General features: G+C 42.7%; 2 protein-coding genes across 2 annotated transcripts in view; one reads left to right on the forward strand and one right to left on the reverse strand.

Annotated features, from left to right (window-relative positions):
* LOC147333619 (protein NLRC3-like) overlaps positions 1-21,526 on the forward strand; it is a 231,567-nt gene that overhangs the window by 137,036 nt on the left and 73,005 nt on the right. The window lies entirely within an intron of this gene.
* LOC147333624 (protein NLRC3-like) lies at positions 616-17,361 on the reverse strand. The gene is made up of 8 exons (XM_086286428.1): positions 17,220-17,361; positions 11,792-11,870; positions 11,428-11,629; positions 9,443-11,264; positions 6,825-6,998; positions 5,322-5,495; positions 2,055-2,101; positions 616-1,880 (listed from the first exon to the last, which is right to left on the reverse strand). The coding sequence occupies exons 1-8, from the start codon at positions 17,306-17,308 to the stop codon at positions 1,342-1,344; spliced, it is 3,126 nt and encodes a 1,041-aa protein (XP_086142554.1). The 5' UTR covers positions 17,309-17,361; the 3' UTR covers positions 616-1,341.

Consider the following 21,526-nt stretch of genomic DNA (forward strand, 5'->3'; position numbering starts at 1 on the left):
ATTTCCTACCGGGACCGAATAACAAATGAGGTCCTACAAAGAGCAGGCACCCGCCCGTTAGCCAATGTTGTTGCAGAAAGGCGCTTCCGCTTTGCGGGCCATATTTTATGCCTACCCCCGCATTGCCCAGCTAAGATTGCCATTACATGGTGTCTACGCACTGGCAAGCGAAAGCAAGGCCGACCAAAGACCACATGGCGTTGAACATTCATGGACGATCTGAAAACTGCCGACATTGCCTGGGACGAAGCTGATGCAGTCGCTGCTGACCGACATCAATGGAGATCACTAGCTGCCCGATGCGCCACCCGGCATAGGAGGAACTAAGTGCTAAGTAAGTGTGTCTTTGCCCTCTGTGTCCATCTGTGGGTGTGTGTGTCCTTCTGCCTTGTTTCCCCTCCTTGAGAATTGATGTGTAAACTCAGAGATATATACTCCAAAAGACAGAAGGTTGTTTCAAAAGAATTTTTGTGTAATTTTTTAAAGTTTTATTGACATAAATACATCTGACATCACTTCCTTAATGTTTTTCACACAACATTTTATTAAATGTGAAGTTGAAATTATAACAGTGATTCTAATATTTCTATATTAAAAATAAATTTAATGCCTGTCACCAAATTCCACAAGTTTCTTCACCAGGACCCTTTGTGATAGTTTAATTTTTATAGAAGCTGAAGTGATACACAATATGTATTTAGTTATTTCTAAGAAAATTAGAAACGGTTACCACCATACTACACCATATTCTTATTCAAAATGTCTCTGAAAACACAATGCAAGTTTAAAATGTTTAATGCAGCCTTTGCTATGTATATAGTCACATGCATTATGATATCTCAATACAATCAGATTCTGCTTAGAACTGGATTCAAAACTATTGAGCCAATATTTTCAGCTTATATGGCTGAAACATTTTCAAAGGATGAGCTTCCAACAATGAGTGAAACAGTAAGAGCATGTGCAGAAACATCCCATTGAGAAAGAGAAATCAAACATTTGGATTCATTTTAATGAGCTTAGACTTGTTGAAAATGCAGAGGAGCTGGTTGTGAACTGAGCTTCAGAGAAACACAGCATACTGATATTCACTGTGAAGCTTTGAGTGGAACAAGACAGAAAAACAACATGTGGATCCTGTAATAATGGGAGCTTCCATCTTTAAAGGACTGAAGAGGAAGAGCTTTACCAGGAATAATTTAGAACAGTTTAAAACATCAACTGATTGAATCCATGAATCTGAAAATGTATTTCTGACTGAAAGAGACAGACATGTACAGACTGAACTATCTCTTCAACAGTCAGTGTTTCTCTAACAGGAGGACACTCTTTACACTCAAATCAGCACAGGGACACTGACGAACGAGACCAGATAAAAAACCCAGGATAAAGTTTTAGAGTGAATGTGGTGTTGAAGGTGTGGAGGTGGATCAGAGTGTCAGGTGAGACTCTGTAGAAGGACAGAGTGCCAGCAGGACAGTCCACATACACTGCTACTCTGTTAGAGACACAGGAGGAGGAGGAGGAGATGAAGGAAATAGGCGTGTTTCTGTTATTGTGCCACACAGAATGAGGACCATCATCAGTGCAGTACAGACTCCAGGACTTCTCATTGTATCCAAACACACAGTCATCACTGTTTCCTTTCCTTCTGATTCTTCTGTAACTCACTGATATTTGGACCTCTCCTCTCCACTCGACCTCCCAGTAACAGCGACCAGTCAGACCATTTCTACACAGTAGTTGAGGTTCATAATCAAATCTGTCTGGATGATAAGGATATGACTGAACCTCGATCACACGTGCCACCTTCCTGTTGTTGTCAGACAGTTGGAGGTTTGTGTTCACTGTGTTTGTGTCAATTGTGAGTTGACAGGAATCTGATGAGAGAACAAACACAATCCAGCTGCAGTTATTGATCCATCATCTGTTCATTGATCGACACTTTGATGATGACTCCTGACATGAGACATGTGAATGAGTGATGTGACAGTTTGAAGATGGTTGAATGTGTGCTGCTTTTTTTTCATGAATCACAGTAAAAACACACTTACACTTCTTCAGACCTGGTGTCAACCATTGGACTCCAGCAGGCTCCACCCTGAAAGGAGGAGGGGGGTCAGACCAGCACAGCCTTAGCATGCACACATGGACATTACATGGCTCTCATACATATAATGTTAGACAATGATAAAGGAACAGTCCAACATTTTCAGAAATACACTTCAATCCATACGTGGATCAAACTGCTGATGATTTGGACTGATCCTGGATCTGTCAGTCCTTTGAAGCAGTTGGTGGAGTGGTTGTTGGAGCAATGAAATCTGAGTTGACATTAGGGCTGCCACGATTAGTCGACTAGTCACGATTACGTCGACTATCAAAATCGTCGACGACTGATTTAATAGTCGACGCGTCGTTTGAAGCTTTGTACGATCACAAAAGACACAGGAATAAGTAGCAGGATTTAAGAGTGTAATAACGGACTGAAACAGAAGATGGCAGCACTGCATGTACAAGGATGCCAGCAGCCATTAGACCCCGAAGAAGAAGAAGCTGTGTCCCAGAATTCATAGCGCGGCCCAGCTCAGTTTCCAACAATGGCGGCAGCTAGTTAGTTTTAATATTACTCTTATTATTCTTTCTGGGTCACAAAATAAACGATTAACATATTTTCAGGCGAGAATGTAGCTGTGCAAACCTCAAATATCTGCTCAGTTTATCAAAACACATAGTTTCAAAAGCGCTTTTTGGAGATGTCTGTTACCCACTAGCTCGATAGCTAGCCGGGTTCAAGGCTCACTAGAGCCGTGAGAACACCGGACTCCCGGCAGATCGTTTTCAAACCCACTGTCGTCTTTCGCTACTCACGTTAAACGTACACAAGTCACTTAGATAACTTCAAAATGTTACTGTTTGGCTTTTTTTTTTAAAGTATTTTATTTGTTCCTGAGTAAATCGGTTTGGCTGAGATTAAAGTTTCTCAGCCAAAAAGTTTTTACACAGCTGAATAAACATTAAGCAGACAGCTGATTATCAGAAGTGTGAGATGCTCGAGAATATACTGCGGTGTCCTGTTATAGTTTAGATAGCAAGGAGTTTATTAAACTTCACCGAAACAATCTGCAAATTTCATTAAAATTTAATAAACTATCATCTTGTCTTTATTTTTAGTTAGCACACACCTTAAACACTTAAAGCTGTAAGCTAATGATAGTTATATAAGAGCAGATGCTGCTGGTGCAATAAGCTGTATGTTTTACGTCCAATGGATGATGATCTGATTAGTCGACTAATCGCAAAAATAATCTGTGACTAGGCGATTATCAAAATAATCGTTTGTGGCAGCCCTAGTTGACATCCTTTGACTGTTCTCCACTTGAAATGTTCTCCTTACTGTCAGTAAAGTGATTATTAATCCACCTCAGAATAACAAAATCCCCCAAGATTGATGTTTTTGAGTGGCTATGTCAAAGTTTAGAATTAATTCTTATTTAGATACTTTGGCATGACCATTATTGTAATAATTTTTATTATTCTTTCTTTCTTTTTTTTTGCTTGTCCCATTTGATTCTTTTGCCATCAGAATTATTGTCTAAAGTCAAAGAAAGATGCCCAACGGATTTACTTTAACAAATGGACCATCCCGGCCTTGCCGTATTGGTCTATTTGATTCACCTTTGTTTTTATTCTTTATTTTATTTTAACTTACTACACACGGGACAGATATGACTGGGGGAAAGAAAAGGGAGAAAGAAAGAGGTAGGGAAAGAAAAACAGCGGGGAAGAGGAACGGTGATAAAGGGCAAAAAACAAAAACCAACAGACAAAAAATACATATATCAATCTCCTGGATCACCTGTTGAAAAAGAAAAAGAGAAAACAAGCAAAAAAAAAAGAGAGCAACATAATAAACAACATCATCATGATAATCTATGGGAATATAACAGTAAATACTAAATATTGAATATTATTATGCAGAATGTAGGATTGAAAGCGTACAGTGTGCTTTGAGGTAGGAGCCTAAAAGGGTGTAGTTTGTGTCTGTAAGGTATGGAGGAGATTAAGGCTCCAGACATCCAGAGACCCCCAGAGAACAACAGACCAAGGAAGACCAAAGGAGGGGCAACCGTGCCACTCTCCTCGAAAGAGCTGAGGAGGGCCCCAGATGAGGGGTCACTCAGCAGCCGTGGAGCAGAAGGACCGGGGGGGGGGTTGCAGTAACGTGCCCATGAGCTCCGCTGGCAGCCAGCTGTGCCAGAGTGACACATAGATATAATGCACCTAATGAAACCAACAGAACCACGCCGTCTACAACAAGGATAGATGAGATTCTGAGGCCATCAAAGTGGAAGCCTTCCACTACATAGGTACAACAGAATTTTTCTGTCCATAAAAGTAAGGAACAGAATCAGCAAGAAAGGTCAGCCCTGTCAGAGTCCACAACACACCAGGAATGAATCCAATTTTTTCTGCTGGCAATTTGGCCCAAGCTTGACATGTAATTAGTGGGGTTAGACTAATTGGTAATTCTACATTGACCATAGGTGTGAATTTGAGTGTGAATGTTTACAACACACTGCCATTCTGTCCAGGGTGTACCCCACCTCTTGTCCTGTTATAGTTGGGATAGGCTCCAAGAAAGGGGTGAGGACAGTCCCTTGTCGTGCTCCAGTGCTGCTGATCACTGAGCCTGGTTCTGCCGGAGGTTTCTTCCTGTTAAAAGGGAGTTTATCCTTCCCACTGTCGCCAAAGTTCTTGCTCATAGGGGGTCATATGATTGTTGGGTTTTTCTCTGTATCTATGAAGCGCCTTGAGGCGACTTTTGTTGTGATTTGGCGCTATATAAATAAAATTGAATTGAATTGAATTTGTCAGACTGCGGTCTCTTGGACTGCAGCCCACACCAGACATTCCCAGCACAACCTCACTATATGTTTAGGTTTGCCAGTCCTGTCCAGCATCCTGCAGTGCCAAATGATCCAACTCACCACCAGGTGGTGATAACTTGACAGTTGACCTCTCTTCACCCAAGTGTCCAATTATAGGATTACAAAATCAATCATCGATCTATGGCCTAGGGTGCCCTGATCCCACATGCCACTTATGGACATACATAACTTGAAACAAACAACCCTCTCATCCACTGGGGAAAAAAACAGCCTAGAGCAAGCAAGATGAAGGTTTGCAGGACGATATGGCTGATGGCTGTCTCCCAGACAATCGTGAATAAATTGTTAAATTTCCAGTAATGAAACTTCTTTCTTCAGACTTCAGTACAACAAAACAAACAAACAAACAAACAAAAATTCTCTCCATACCTGAGAGTGTCCAGTCTCCAACTTGGATCCTTCAGTCCAGCCAACAGCAGCTTCAATCCTAAGCCTCCTGGATAATTGTAGCTCAGGTCCAGCTCTCTCAGATGGGAGGGGTTGGAGCTCAGAGCTGAGGCCAGAGAAATACAGCCTTTCTCTGTGATCAGACAGCCTGACAGACTGCAGAAACACAAAACAGTAATCCATCAGTGAAAACTTCCCGCAAAGCTTGTTTTTATTCATTTATGTTACTTTTTTCAATTAATTTAGTAGACAGTCAATGCCAGATGAATGTATGAATTGCATCATTTTAAAATCTGGTAAATTTCCTACTGTAAACCACCTGTATTTTTTCAAATGTTCTCCTCCGCTCTTTACCATCACTCCACATTGTAGTGATAGTAAATTTGATTCTTTTTACTGAATCGAGTTTTAATGAGTCACTGACTAAAGTGGATTGGGTTTTTTGAGTCATTTGATTCATGTATTTCTCTTTTCATGTATATCCTACTGCTAAGATGAGTGATTCTAAAAGAAAACAACTATTTTATAGAGCAAAAAAAATTTCTAAAGGGAACATTTATTTTGTTTTGTTTTTATTTTATTAGTATTTTCCTTAAATGTGTCAAATATATATTTTCTCATCTAAATGTCGCCTGAGCTGTGAGCCAGGGGGCGGTAATGCGCCTTAACATTGGTTGCCAACCAAGAAGAAGAAGAAGCTGTGAGCCAGAAGGGAGGGGGTGAGTGAGTGATTCGTTCACGCTATGATTCAGCACAGGAAGGGAGGGGGTGAGTGAGTCCTGAGTGATTCGCTCACGCTATGATTCAGCACAGGAGGGAGGGGGTGAGTGAGTCCTGAGTGATTCAGCACAGCAAGGGAGGGAGTGAGTAGCTCAAATGTGCTGTTAGCATGTTAGCAGAGCAATGCTACTGTGAACCGAGGAGCTATTGTCTTGATGTGAGCTTCTCCTCAGGGTTTCTTCTTCCAGTTGAGAGCAGAGATTTTTTTGTTAAGATACTGGATGTTGTGTTTTTCTCCACAATTTTAATTATAAGCTAGATACATTGCTGCTAACAGCAACAGGGATGAGTCAGTAAGTCAGTTGGGCTTGTGAATCATGATTCATGAGTCAGTAAATTGATTCTCGAGTTAATGAAAATGACTGCAGAGTCATTTTCATTAATGCCAAGTAGGCACCTAAAACATGCATTGTTTAATATTTTCTTTCTTCCAGTATGAAAAGAAAGTGAAAATAGAGTAAAAATTGTTCTAGATTTTTAAAATGAACAGCACATGAAAAATCATTAGATAGAATTTTTTCTCCAGTGTCATGTTCATGAGTCATTTTAACAAACTGAAAACAGAAATAAAATGTGAATATGGAGCGGTTTTCCAGACAGAAATTGAGAGACAAATAATTCACAGATATTAGGCAACTCTGTGAAAGTTAGGCTTTTTATGCAATAAGATTAATATGACCATAAGTGGAAAGTCTGAATCCTGACCTGAGAGTTTCCAGTGTACAGTGTGGACTTCCCAGTCCAGCAGATAGAAGCTTCACTCCTGAATCATGGAGATCACTGTTACTTAGGTCCAGCTCTCTGACACTAGAAGACTGGGAGCCTAGAAATGAGGACAGAGCTTTACAGCTTCTCTCTGAAAGGTTGCAGATACTCATTCTGAAGAAAAAACAAAGATATTTGTGGTCAGATTAAATAACATGTAATGAAGAATGATTAGCAGTGATCTACTGCAATTTGTGACAACTGGTTGCCCAGCTGAAAACAAATAAGAGAGGAAAAAATGGCACAGGAACCTGTGTACCATTTTTTTCCTCTCTAATTACAATGACGGCAGTCATAGCAGAGAAAAAAAAAGACAAACTGAGTCGTGAGTGTTGACAACAGACAAAAAGTGTATTAGTGTATGTATTAGAAAGAAGAATAAAAGAAGAAGACTGAAGAATAAAACTCTTGGCCATAGAGACAAGTTCAACCTGAGGCTAGTAAACCCAGGGGCCTGAAGAATTAGACCTATGTTCTTATTTTAGTAAAATGGATACAGAGGTGATTGGTGATGACACCTAAATTATGTTGAAGGGAGTGCACTGGGTCAGGAAAGAAACAGAAAATAATGCTCCACCAACAGAACATCAATTATATATTTTTTCCAACCAGGGAGACAAACTAAAAGTTGTGGAGGAGTATTCATTTTTTTAGGGCTAAAGCCTGTCCATGATTGATTGATAATACTTTATTCATCCTGAGGGAAATTGTGTTATCCGGTCTTTAAGTCTGACGTCATTAGCCATTTCCGGGCCCAAACTCCCCTTCAGGTCCCAAAGGCAAGCGAACACACAGCATCCCTGAGAGTTAAAAACTGTCTAAATGATTTCATCTTCAATAAAATGATCACCGTGGCTGCTCTACCAGCTGTGACAATTAGGTTTAACATCCAGGCATCCGTGAAAACAGAATTTTAGCCGAGTTAGAAGTTAGCAGGGTTAAGTGCCATGCTATTGCACTTGTCACTAACCCAGTGGTTAGTGATAAGTGCAATGGCATGGCAGGAAGCTGAAAATGGACCACACTTCAGTCAGGAGAACGACTGAGATAATCCATCCACAATACGAGGTTAGTCATTAATATACTGCTGCATGGGCTGGGCTATGGTTACATTGCAGGGTTTTAAAACTGAGCTTTAAAACGTGCTGCCGATGAATAGTGCTAATACAAACCTATAGAGGCCAACAGTGATCACTGCCTTGTTTTAATAGGCTTGTTCAGATTAAATAGAACAAGATATAAAGCCTTAAAACATGTTAAAAACGCAAAAGCCTTGATAAATGCAGAGTAGTTTGGGCCCAGAAGCAGCGTTCATGTATGTCATCACTTAAAGACCGGATAGGCTGCCAGGCACTCCAGCGCCATCTTGAGCACCCCTTTCGGCCATACAGCCAACAACAGCCCCACAGTTCCTGCAGCCATCTTTATGGCGCTGTGTCTGTATACATGAGATATTTTTGTGTATGTGTGTATCCTGTGTCTGACTGGGAGGAGAAGCTAGTCAACACTCTTCCAGCTGGCGTAGTTGACCTTGAAGGGCAAGGGAAGAGAATCAAACACAGTCCTGTTTTCAAGGAGAATTTTTAATTCCAGTCAGCCTAGGTCATGAGGCACAGCTGGCACCGGTTGGGTAGCCGCATGAAATGAAGATGGTAGTTGTTTGGGTTAGTGCGAACAAACTGCATCCAATTTTACAGTTGGTCTAATGTCCATCACTGGTCACCAGGTCTCTCAATTTCCCATTAAAGAGCTGTGAGCTTCTCCAAGATCTTATCCGTGTTGTGTTAAATGAGCACAGTCTGAATACTCACAGTCCACCAGCTCCGATCAGCAAGAACACTGTTATCATTGTTCCGAACCCAGGTTTCTCATCAAGAAGATGGTTTCAATTGCATTAAGGGAAAAGTTGATCAAAATCATAATTCATCTTTACGTTTTAGAGAACAAGACTTAGAGACTCTATGAAGGTTTAGAGCTAGACATGACTAGACAAAGACATGAGAAGCAAAGCAGGAAAGATAAGGGAGAGGAAGAAAGATGAGACTGACTCCATCGAGAGCCGAAAGAGGAATGCACTAGTGTTACTTTGATAAAAGCTGCATTCATATATCCTTCAGAAACACTGGCATTTTCAACTGTTGTAAAGCAAAATATACTTGGTTCTGAGTGCTAACAATCATTTACATTAATGATTTTTATATTAACATTCTTAGACTTGTATCAGAACCCACCATCCACTTCTTTGCCTCAGGTGGTCACCTACTTATCGGAAGGTTGGTAGTTCGATCTCTGTCTGCTCCAGTCAGCATGTGTATATTAGATTGAAAGCATTTAAAGAAAAGGAGCTTAGAAACAGTGCATGTGCAAAACGGTGTGAACGGGTGAAAGAGGCAAGTTTTATAAAGTGCTTTCAGTGCTCAGATATAGTAGAAAAGCACTATATAAGAACCAGTCCATTCACAATTACACTGTTCATGTTTTTTAAATTATACATGGAAGCTTTTAGTAGAATCAACATTAGGTAGAATAGAAAAAAATAAAAGCACAAATATATTTACACAGCTTTGTGGGAGGCTTTGACCACTGGCAGCAGCCTCAGAAGAGCCTCCTCTGAAGCAGAGTATTTCTTCAGGTCAAACACATCCAGATCTTTTTCTGATGACAGTAAGATGAAGACCAGAGCTGACCACAGAGCAGGAGAAAGTTCATCTGTGGAGAGACTTCCTGAACTCAAGTACCGTCGGATCTCCTGCACTAGAGATCGATCATTCAGTTCATTCAGACAGTGGAACAGATTGATGCTTTTCTCTACAGACAGAGTCTCACTGAGCTTCTTCTTGATGTACTGGACTGTTTCCTGATTGGTCTGTGAGTTACTTCCTGTCTGTGTCATCAGGGCTCGTAAGAGAGTCTGATTGGTCTGCAGTGAAAGACCCAGGAGGAAACGGAGGAGCAAATCCAGGTGTCCATTTGGACTCTGTAAGGCCTTGTCCACAGCTTTCTGGTAGAAAAATGTCACTGCAGATTCCACTTCTCTTGACTCCTTTTTTGCAAAAAATTTAGACCATATAGCGGTCTTCTGTTGTTCTTCCAGCAGATTGAGTCCAGAGTTGATGAAGGTCAGATGGACATGAAGAGCAGCCAGAAACTCCTGAACACTCAGGTGGATGAAGCAGAACACCTTGTCCTGGTACAGTCCTCTCTCCTCTTTAAAGATCTGTGTGAACACTCCTGAGTACACTGAGGCTGCTCTGATATCGATGCCACACTCTGTCAGGTCTGATTCATAGAAGATCAGGTTTCCTTTCTGCAGCTGATCAAAAGCCAGTTTTCCCAGAGACTCAATCATCTCCCTGCTCTCTGGACTCCAGTGTGGATCTGTCTCAGCTCCTCCATCACACTTGACCTTCTTCATTTTGGCCTGAACCACCAGGAAGTGGATGTACATCTCAGTCAGGGTCGTTGGCAGCTGTCCTTCCTCTCTGGTTTCCAGCACATCCTCCAGAACTGTAGCAGTGATCCAGCAGAAGACTGGGATGTGACACATGATGTGGAGGCTTCGTGATGTCTTGATGTGGGAGGTGATGGTGCTGGCTAGCTTTTTTCCTCTGAATCTCTTTTTAAAGTACTTCTTCATCTGTCGGTCAGTGAACCCTCTGACCTCTGTCACCATGCCAACACAGTCAGCAGGGATCTGATTGGCTGCTGCAGGTCGTGTGGTTATCCAGAGGCGAGCAGAGGGAAGCAGTTTCCCCCTGATGAGGTTTATCAGCAGTGCATACACTGAGGTGGACTTTCTAGGGTCAGTTAGGATTGTAGTTTTGTGGAAGTCCAGAGGAAGTCGACACTCATCCAGACCATCAAAGATGAACACAACCTGGAAGTCTTCAAAGCTGCAGATTCCTGCTTCTTTGGTTTCAGTAAAGAAGTGATGAACAAGTCCCACCAAGCTGAACTTTTCCTCTTTCAGCACATTCAGCTCTCTGAAAGTGAATGGAAATATGAACTGGATGTCCTGGTTGGCTTTGTCTTCAGCCCAGTCCAGGGTGTATTTCTGTGTTAAGACTGTTTTCCCAATGCCAGCCACTCCCTTTGTCAGCACTGTTCTGATTGGTTCATCTCTTTTAGGTGGTGTTTTAAAGATGTTTTCTTGTCTGATTGTTGTTTCTGGTCTGTCTGATTTCCTGGATGCTGTTTCAATCTGTCTGACCTCATGTTTATCATTGACCTCTGCAGTCCCTCCCTCTGTGATGTAGAGCTCTGCATTGATCTGATTCAGAAGGGTTGGGCTTCCTGCTTTAGCGTTCCCCTCAAACACACACTGGAACTTCTTCTTCAGTGCAGATTTAAGTTCGCGTTGACAAACTGAAACAAGACATTCTGAAAAAAAAAAAGCAGATTATCAGTTCACGTTGTGTAAAGGAAGAGTTGAGTTTCTTTTCTCTAAGGTATGTCCATTTGACCACATGTTGGTCAATCTCTTGAGACATCACTAAAATGTCCCATTTATCCAGCAACTTAAAGTTTAGATATATCCTCTTACTGCTCTTCAGACGGTCAGCCAGCTCCTCCTGCTTCATTCTCCTCAGGAAATTCAGTGTGATCTTTATAAATGCCTCTCTGGTGCTCCTCTGTTCATCATCCTTCCACTGACTCTCTAAGCATTCTGGGTAATCTGGACTCAAAACCTTCTGGATCTTCTTCAGCTCGTTCTTCACAAAAGTGATGATGTTGTCCTCCAGCAGCTGGAACAGAATACCTTATGAGTGAGCCAATCAGACTGAAATTATGGATCCAAACATCAGATCCATATTGGGCACACTGACAATCCACTGGTCTACAAAGAGCAGCATGGAGATGACTGTGAACAGAATAGATGTGAAAGTAGTTGTTGTACGTGTACAGACCATAAATATGGAGTCCAGGTGTGTTTGATGCTGCTGGGTAGACTGACCACTGGGAACCTCTGAGCTCTCCTGGTCCACACTGTGGAAGAACCATGAAGAATTAGTTCAAGCACAGAGTAAAAATTCAAAAAGTGACCTTTTAAGATAGTGATTAAGATGATTCCCTATAGTTGTAAAAATTTACTAGTCCTTCTGAATCCACTGAGACTCAACAGCTTAGTGAATTGTATTGAGCTCAAGTACGAAAAGTGTTGCGTATCACTGCTTCAGTAACATGTGAATAAGTAGAAGTTGGTAAAAAAAACAGAAAAAATGTATTTAACATTCAGTAACTGGCCAGTCTCTCTTCCAGCACCTTAACATCAGCCTTCCAAACCAGGCTGATTAGTATGTTACAGCTGACAGGTAACTGGGGCGCCAGTCCATGAAAAATCTGTGAGTACCTCTCATCTGACAACCTCTGATTTTTTTCATTTGTACAATAACTTATGAAATCAATTTTATACTAACTTTAAGTGTCACAATCTAAAGCATTAAAAAAACCAACACTTTTTCAATAACCAACATTAACATCAGTATTGTGGGATATCTAATACTTTCAGTAAACTACAACATAGAGGAATGGGAATTAATATTGCTACACTGGGTGTTTGATCTGTTTTCTCCTAAGTCACTGAAGAAAGATTCAAAATACATATCCTTTTTTTTTCTTTCTTTCTTTTTTCTTGCCTGTCCCATTTGGTTCTTTAGCCATCAGAATTGTTGTCTGAAGACCAACAAGGATACCCAATGGATTTACTTTGCCAAATGGATCATCGTGGCATTGCCGTATTGGTCCATTTGGTCGATCTTTGTTTTTATTATTTATTATATTTTATTTTCAGATGTTACAGACGGGACAGACATGAGTGAGGGATAGGAAAGGGAGAAAGAAAGAGGAAGGAAAGGAAAAACAGAAGGGGAGAGGGACAGTGAGAAAGGGGGGGAGAAAAAAAATAAAAATCTCCTGGATCACCTGTTGAGAGAAGAATAGAAAACAAGCAAAAAAACCAAAAAAAACAAAGCAACATACTAAACACAACACCATCGCATTAATCTAGCTAAGTGTAAACAGCAGTAAATACTAAATATTCAATGTTGTTGTGCAGCACGCAGGACAGATGTGCTTCGAAGTAGCAGCCAAGAAAGGTGTAATTTAAGTCTACGAGCACTGAACACCCGTGTGCATACCTGTGTGGATCAGGGCGCTTGTATTCCAAAGGTTTCTCCATGTAACGATCTGCTAGGGAGTGTGGGGGGGGGGGGGGGGGGGCACAGCCCCGTCCTCCAGGGTATGAAGCAGGTATGGAGGAGATCAAAACTCCAGACATCCAGAGGCCCCCAGAACACAAGAGACCATGGAAGACCAACAGAGGGGCAGCCGCGCCACTGTCCCAGTAAGAGCTGAGGAGAGTCCCAGATGAGGGTTCACTCAGCAGCCGCGGAGCAGAAGCCAGGGGGGGTTGCAGTGACGCGCCCGTGAGCTCCGCCGGCAGCCAGCTGTGCCTGAGTGACCGAGCCCCAGGCCGAGAGGCCGGGGGCACCCCACCTCCGAAGTGGCCCGAGCGAGCCCCAGGTTCCAGGCCCCGATAAGCGGCCGCCAAGGAGTGAGCCGGTGTGTACCTGGACGCCCACCCCCAGACACAAAGAACCACCAACGCACCGATACCTGAGGGAGTCCGCCACCGGCAGGGGAAGTGGTGGTGGGTTGAGATAGGCCTCCAAACCTTGGAGGGCCTGAGGTGTCCCCAGAGAGGTGGTGTCTGATACCCAACCTGACATATAGACAAAGACATACAGGCACACACAGACACAAACATCCATTCCCCCCCTCATGCTCTCATATGCACTCACTCCACACTCAACCAACGTGGAGACAGACATAAAGAGACGCTGTACACACGATCACACTCCTGAAGCGTACTCTACAAACCGGGTCTAGGTACCCTTGCCCCTGGAGGGGGGAACTGCACCCAGACCCAGGTGGTGTTACCCTTTTCCCTGCGGTGGGGAGAGGCAGACCACCCCGACTCCGTAGCAGCAGGGAGGCCTCCTCTGCACCCTGGTGACATACCCCTACTCCAAGGCCCTGCATGTGTGGGTGGTTGTGGTGGAGCGGGAAGAGGGAGGCAGCTGGAGATGGGAAGGGAAGGAAGGGAGGGGCAGGTAACCCCTCCCTGGGGCCAGCTCCCCCGCTGACCCCAGTAGGCACACTCCGCGACCCGCCAGGGAAAGGGGGCCCAGGCCCATCCAGACCGGGGCCCAGTGCAGCAGCGCCTCCCGGCCCCACAGAGCCCGGGACAGTCCACCCAACCCCACCACAGAGAAAACTGCACCCACCCCACCATCCACTCATCTTCCAGACTACATAAGACACTAAACGCCCAGGCTGAGATCTTCCTCCACCTCTCCTGTATCTCCCCCTCCTGCAGAGAGAGTTCCTGAAGAGAGGAAAGCTCCTGCAAGATGTGACCATCTCCCCCACCAGTTGAAGAGCCCCCCAGGTGGCTCGACGCACCGGCGGCACCCTGCTCCAAAATACATATCCTGAGTAAACGTCAAAGCAGATGTCACAAACTCCTGGCTCATGGAGAGTTGACAGAAGAGCTAAGTTTGTGTTCCATGTATGGCCAAACCAAAGCAAAAGATCCAGATCCAGCAATGGCTCTGCACTGCATTAAACATCAACAAGCACTGTGCAGAAAATGCTTGAAGTCATGTCTGTAATCCTGACATGTGTAAATTACATCAGGTCCAGAGGTTTACAACACCACCAGTTCAGGGCATTTTTGAAGGAAATTGAGGGATTTTATGGCACTTTACTGATGTGCATTAGCATAGGAAGGGGTGTGTTGAGGAGATTCTTTGAGTTAAAAGTTAATTCTAGATATTCATTGAAGTTCTAAACTGGATGTTCTTGAATTGGATGATTCAAAATGGATAATGGCGTTCCTTGTGAACATTACACAGGAGCTAAACATTCTGAACTTAAAGCTGCCAGGTTTTGGACAGCTCATTATAGTGGCCTATGAGAGTGTGAAAGCCTTCGCCACAAAACTGAAACTATGCAAAACTCATCTGTCTGCTATTGAAATCCTGCAATGGGAGTTTGAAACGTGATTTGCTGACTTGGAGGCATGCGGTGACACTTCCCAGCTGCTTGCAGACCTCTTCTCAGCTGATGTGGAGTGTCCCCACTGAACTCACTGAATTGCAGTGCAACAGTGAACTGAAAAATCAGTTCAGGGAAGCACAAGGAAAAGCAGACAAGATTGCTTGTTTCTAAGACATCTGCCTCTTTTAAGAGTTTTCAGGTGTTTAATGTCCCTTTTTGGAAGCAAATATCTGTGTCCCAAAATGTTGATTCGGTCATCTGGATGCAGTGTTTTAAATGGGAGAAACGTTTCATCACTCATCCAGGTGACTTCTTCAGTCTCAGCTGACTGCAGGTTTCCCCAATCCCCAATCTTATAAACATACAAACATTACATTTGCACAATGACTGTCCAGGATGTGTACATCCTCACCATTGAAAGAGTGTCCACTGGCCCGTAGGTGTAAATAGACTGTGGAGTGCTGAGGTCGAGGATCAAAGCCAGAAACTTGGTGTAGATTCCTCTTGGTACAGCCTGTGGTATGAGGTCCGGTCAATAGCATTGTCTTGTTCTAACTGCTTCAGACAATCTGTCACCCTCTTCCTGTAGCCACTTTCTGGGTCTCATGTTTGTCACTAAGCAGTGACAAAAATTTCTTATGATACTGTTTATGGTTTAGCAAAACCGTGTCCCTACCCTTGTCTGCTGGAAGGATGATAATGTTGTTGTCATCAATGAGTGATGTGAGTGCCTTCCTGTCCTCCATTGTGATGTTAGATTCAGGGGGCTTTGCATTGCTGAGACAGGCTGAAACTTTGGTCCGTAGTTACTCTGCTTCCACGTCTGCAATGTTGTCATTTCAAATTGCTGTTTCTGTGGCTGTGATCAGTTCCACTAATAATAATAATAATAATAATAATAATGGATTGGATTTATATAGCGCTTTTCAAGGCACCCAAAGTGCTTTACAATGCCACTATTCATTCACTCTCACATTCACACACTGGTGGAGGCAGCTACAGTTGTAGCCACAGCTGCCCTGGGGCAGACTGACAGAAGCGAGGCTGCCATATCGCGCCATCGGCCCCTCTGGCCAACACCAGTAGGCGGTAGGGTAAAGTGTCTTGCCCAAGGACACAACGACCAGGACAGAGAGCCCGGGGATCGAACCGGCGACCTTCCGTTTACAGATCCGCAAAACTGTGATACTGCTAGATGAAGAAAAAGGAATATCAGAAAGGGGAGGCACGTTAGGAGGAAGTGAGAGAGAAGGAAAGGCTGGAGGGTGGATGTGAAAGTGAGGACTTCAAATGTATTAACTATGACCGGTAAAAATATATAGATGGCTTAAATGATGGAGAGAATGAAGGGAAAAAAAGCAAGGCCATGAGGAAATCTTGAGGGAGGAATTTGAAGTTAAAAATCCAAGGGGTGATAATGTCAGTGCATATGATTTAGAAAATAAAGACAAATTCTGGAGTATGCTCAATGAAATGGAAAAGAGTATGTCCAGGGTAAATAGAGTTGTGATTGGAACAGATTTAATGGACATGTAGATGAAGACGAAACTGTCTTTTCAACATTTTAACAGATTGGAGTTACATTTTTATTTGGTGGATTTTCAGAGTGGAGTAAAATGGAGAGTGCCTTGTTGGACTGGATTTTGCTTCGTAATGCCTGGAAATGATGAAGAATCACTTCAGATAAAATCTGGATCACTGTTTTGCTTGAAGACCAATTTAAATGTTTATATTCAGTATTGATTGACTGGAACAGCTCACATTTGGTTTCCTCAGAAAACAAACCTCAATGTGTTTTTATTTCCTGAAAGAAAACCATTATCATTGAAGTCATACACAGCAGTGTGCTGTTGGTTTCTGTCACAAACAGATTTAAAAATGTTGCCTGAGTTTACAGTATAATCAATCATGAGAAAAATGTTTTATTTTTTTTTTAAGAAGGTTCAAAGAAAAAAATACTAAAATGATGCTTGGGCTGTTTTATGAATAAAAATAATTTCTGTGCAGGAAACTTAGTTTTTTCTTTCACTTGAATAGTTTGAATGTCATTGAGAGATTTACATGTTTGCACTGCAGTTTATATCCAACAACATCAAGCAGTTAATTTGCTGAGAGTTCCTAATACTTCACTTCTCTGCAGCAGAGAGTTGGTGTGTTTTAAATTGATTGGATTCAGGTCCAAGCTGGTTCCTGTGAATAATGATGGAGCAGTGATGTGAGTGCTGAGCTGTGACATGGAGAAGAGTCATGGACAGTTAGAGATGGTCATCTCACCTCTGAGCTTTGGTCTGGCTCTCATGTTCCCCACACAGAGTGCTTTTAGAGGGAGGGGCTCCCTCCTCTCTGTCCTCACACTGATCCATGCTGCTCAGCTCACACACACTTTCTACCTGCAGAGGAAACACAAATCATTCATGTGCACATCAACTGAAACCCTGCTTTCCATCATGTGTGCTGTCCAGATATCAGCTACGTCTTTCCTGCTTCATCTCAGTGTCAGCTGAATGCAGTCAGACAGCAGTGTGAGGCAAAGGAAGCTGCCATCAGCTGCTCTACTATCAGTCCACTAGATGGAGCCATGAAGTTGTAGGTCAGCACACACACAAACACACAAAATACATTTGCTGACAAACACTGATTAACTGTGACTGGAAGTTTCTGTTAATTAACATTAAGTCAATTCAACATGTGTGAACAGATTGTTTAAACATTTTGGCTGATCCAGGATTCAAAGAGGATCCACCGTCTTAACATGTAAGAGAACTGAATGTGACTAAAGTAGAGAAACCTTTCTTTTTTACTCTCTGCACAGATTCAGCATCATGTGCTTTTAATGACCATGTCCTTATTAAATAGAGATACAGTTTAACAGGATGTTTTATTAAAATTTATTTTAACTCATTCACTGCCAGCCATGTACAAATCAGGTAACTCCCCACTGCCAGGGTTTCTGAGCATTTTTACTCATTTTTGAAGAGTAAGTTTTTCAATTGATGTCTATAGACGTCAATGGCAGTGAATGAGTTAAGAACCTCACATCATCTCTAACTATGGACTGAATGTTGGCTCATTGCTATTACCAACTTGGTACATTTTTAATTTAAAGCACATTTTGGAAGATTCAGTTTCATAGAAGCTTTTTCCTGTATTGTGCGTAATGTAGAAAGTAACAGATCAGACCACCCTGATTGAAACCCGCAAAGACCCATTTCTACATACTTGCCTGTGTCAACACAAGAGGTGCTTTCATCAAAATGATGCACTTCCTGTGGTTACTGCCATGTTTCTATTAGCGGTTGTTTAGTTAGTGGTTTAGCATTTGTCCCATATGTGAGTTCGGAGAAGTGGAAATGACAGGAAGTGTGGTTGCTAAGCTGCTGCTATGTGCAACTAATGTAACAGACTAGAATAAAATGGAGTATTAAACAGAGAAACCTCAGACTGTTCTTCTTGCTCAGTTCATCTTTCTGTTATTTAATAGCTAATAGATTTATTTGGCTAAACAAGTCACTCCTGATCCAACTGAGGAGCTGGCCAGAAAAAACCTACAGTCTGACATTCTTTTGGCAAAGTTACACACCAATTCAATATTAATTTTAGCAAACTCCAATTGACTTAACAATTACTGCCGATGTGAATTTTAACTTTACCAAATACTGAATATTTTATCTTCCCAGTTCTAATCTGTAAGATATTTACAATATTTGAATTCACAAATATTTTTGCTTCCTTAGAGATAGGGTGAGAAGTTCGGCCATCCGGGAGGGGCTCAGAGTAGAGCAGCTGCTGCTCCACATCGAAAGGAGCCAGCTGAGGTGGTTCGGGCATCTGACAAGGATGCCCCCTGGGCGCCTCCTGGGTGAGGTGTTCCAGGCATGTCCCACCGGGAGGAGGCCCCGGGGCAGACCCAGGACACGCTGGAGAGATTATATCTCTCGGCTGGCCTGGGAACGCCTTGGTGTTCCCCCGGACAAGCTGGAGGAGGTGGCTGGGGAGAGGGAGGTCTGGGCCTCTTTGCTTAGGCTGCTGCCCCCGCGACCCGGCCCCGGATAAAGCGGATGAAGATGGATGGATGGATGGATGGAAATATTTTTGCTTTCACCCCTACCAGTCCAAGCAGATGGTCGCCTCTCCCTGAGCCTGGTTCTGCGGGAGGTTTCTTCTAGGGCTGGGCTATATCATACCGTTCACGGTAATACCGGTGTAATTTTACACAACGATAAGAAAATGAAATATCGCGATAGAATATGGGTAAAACGCGCATGCGCGGTGCCTTTGTTTACATACGCACATGGCGGCGACGCAGAATGAGAAGAGCGAAAGCGGATTGTTGAATGAAACGGATGAGCCAGAATTGATTTGTACAAATGCTGCAACTTCAGTGGTGTGGAACTGGTTTGGCTTTCATCCGTCAGATACACAACAAAGCACTATTTTTGGTAGAGCATGCTAACGGGCCGTCGTTATTTCCGTGTTTTTTGGAAAATACGGCACACTTAAAATCAATCCTTTGATTTCTCTGAAAATCGACAGTGCCCCTTATAATCCCGTGTGCCTTTTGTATGAACTCTGGTTGTGTTTACTGACCTCGAAATGATTTTATGTGCACGGCGCTCGAAAATCTGTCAAATGTTTCTGAACAACTTTTCTAAGCTACGAAGCCGCACCGCTTGATGGATTGTCAGGGCATTACAGCTATCGTAGGCGGAGCCTCGCGGAGTGATACGTACTGTGCTTCAACATAATATTACCGTATTGTGTGTGTATAACCTCTTTTTAAGTTTTGTGGATATTATACATGGTTATGCTCAGGATATGTCGGCCAATTTCCACTGGAAATGCCTTTTGGTTAAACTGTCAGCAAGGAATTTGCACTGTTAAATTTTTATATAACTTTAATGCACATAAAAAACTGCTGCTTGTTTAACTGAAAATACATAGATTTTTTTTTGCACTAATAAAGTTGTGGAGTTGTAAAGTATTTTGTCTCACGTCAATTATATCGTCAGTTATATCGTTATCGCAAATTTTCAAATGTATATCGTGATAAATATTTTTGGTCATATCACCCTGCTCTAGTTTCTTCCTGTCAAAAGGGAGTTTTCCTTCCCAATTTTTTCAGCGTGCTTGCTCATAGGTTGTTATATGATTGTTGGGGTTTTAACCGTTGTATTATTGTAGGGTCTACCTTACAATATAAAGCAACTTGAGGTGACTGTTGTTGTGATTTGGTGCTGTATAAATAAACTTTAATTAAACTGAATTGAACTGTCATGTGAAACTCTGACTGAGAGTTTGATGCACACCACTCAGGTGGCACAAATTTGAATTCCTGCTGAAACAACACACAGTTATTTATGTTTAACCAGAAAAGTGGACATTTTTAAATCACAGTTTTGATAATTACTTTAACTTTATGATAACTATCATGAAGACAAACTGTTACATTTTGCCTGTTACATAAAACTCGCACCAACGCTCCGAGCTCTTTAGCAAACAACCTTATTTTTGGAAAGCGAAGCAGCTCCAATAGGACTCGGGATCAGCGGTGAGAAGTTGAAGATCATGTGAGTTGGTTACGCTGCACCATCAAACACTGTGGTCACCGTGAATCAGCAGCAGCAGCTAGAAGAGGTGGACAGGTTCACGTACCTGGGTTGCACTCTCAGCAGTGACGGGGACGCTGAGCATGACGTCAAGTGCCGAATTGGGAAAGCATGGGCACCCTTTAAACGACTACGACCTATATGGATGACCACTGCACTGCCTTCACCAACCAAGTTGCAGCTTCTGAAGACTATTGTTATACCGACAGCACTGTACGCAGCGGAGACTTGGAAATCAACTGTTAAGATCAGCCACAATCTTGACGTCTTCCTTTGACGGCTGCTCAAGAGCACATATCTGGATCACGTTGCCAATGAGGAAGTATATCGCTGTGCGGGATTAGAGCTGTTCCACGTCCAAGTCACCAAGCGTGGGTTAAGATTCGCCGGACCCAAGACCCGCCTGTGTCGCAGTTCAGTGGAACCCAAGGAATGGAAAGAGACGGCGAGGAAGACCCCAAAAAACATGGAGGAGTACGTTCCTTGAAGACTTACGCTCAGTCGAACTGTCATGGGATGAAGCAGCAACTGCTCCAATGGACCGAGTCCGATGGCATTCTCTTGTCTCCCGATGCACCGATCAGTGCGGGAGGATCTAATTCTAAGTCTAAGTAAGTGTTACATAAAAGAGTGCATAAAAATATCGTTGGGTATCACTCACATTCATCACAATTCATTTTGCCAATGAGGATCTACTTGCTTTTTCTGTGTTCCAGTCTTAGTAACTTTGACACAGTAATATCTGCTTCAATATTAAACCTCTGATGAAATCTCTCAAGTGTTAGCTTTATTTTGATACCAAGATTGTAAGGACAGAGTTTGTAATTGCAGAGAAATAATCAATTAAATTTGGGCATTACATTTTCGAGCAGGAAGCTCAGAAAACCCCCTTGGGGCTTAAGAGGTTAAGAAGAATTAATCTCTGTTTATAGAATCACCTCCAAACAGCCAAGCTATCCCTCAATAGTTCCATCA

The sequence above is a fragment of the Aulonocara sp. 'chitande type north' Nkhata Bay genome, linkage group LG3 (genome assembly GCF_057382095.1).
Source record: "Aulonocara sp. 'chitande type north' Nkhata Bay isolate Kocher_YH1m ecotype deep benthic linkage group LG3, A_spYH_male_GT1.1, whole genome shotgun sequence".
Lineage (NCBI taxonomy): Eukaryota > Metazoa > Chordata > Actinopteri > Cichliformes > Cichlidae > Aulonocara > Aulonocara sp. 'chitande type north' Nkhata Bay.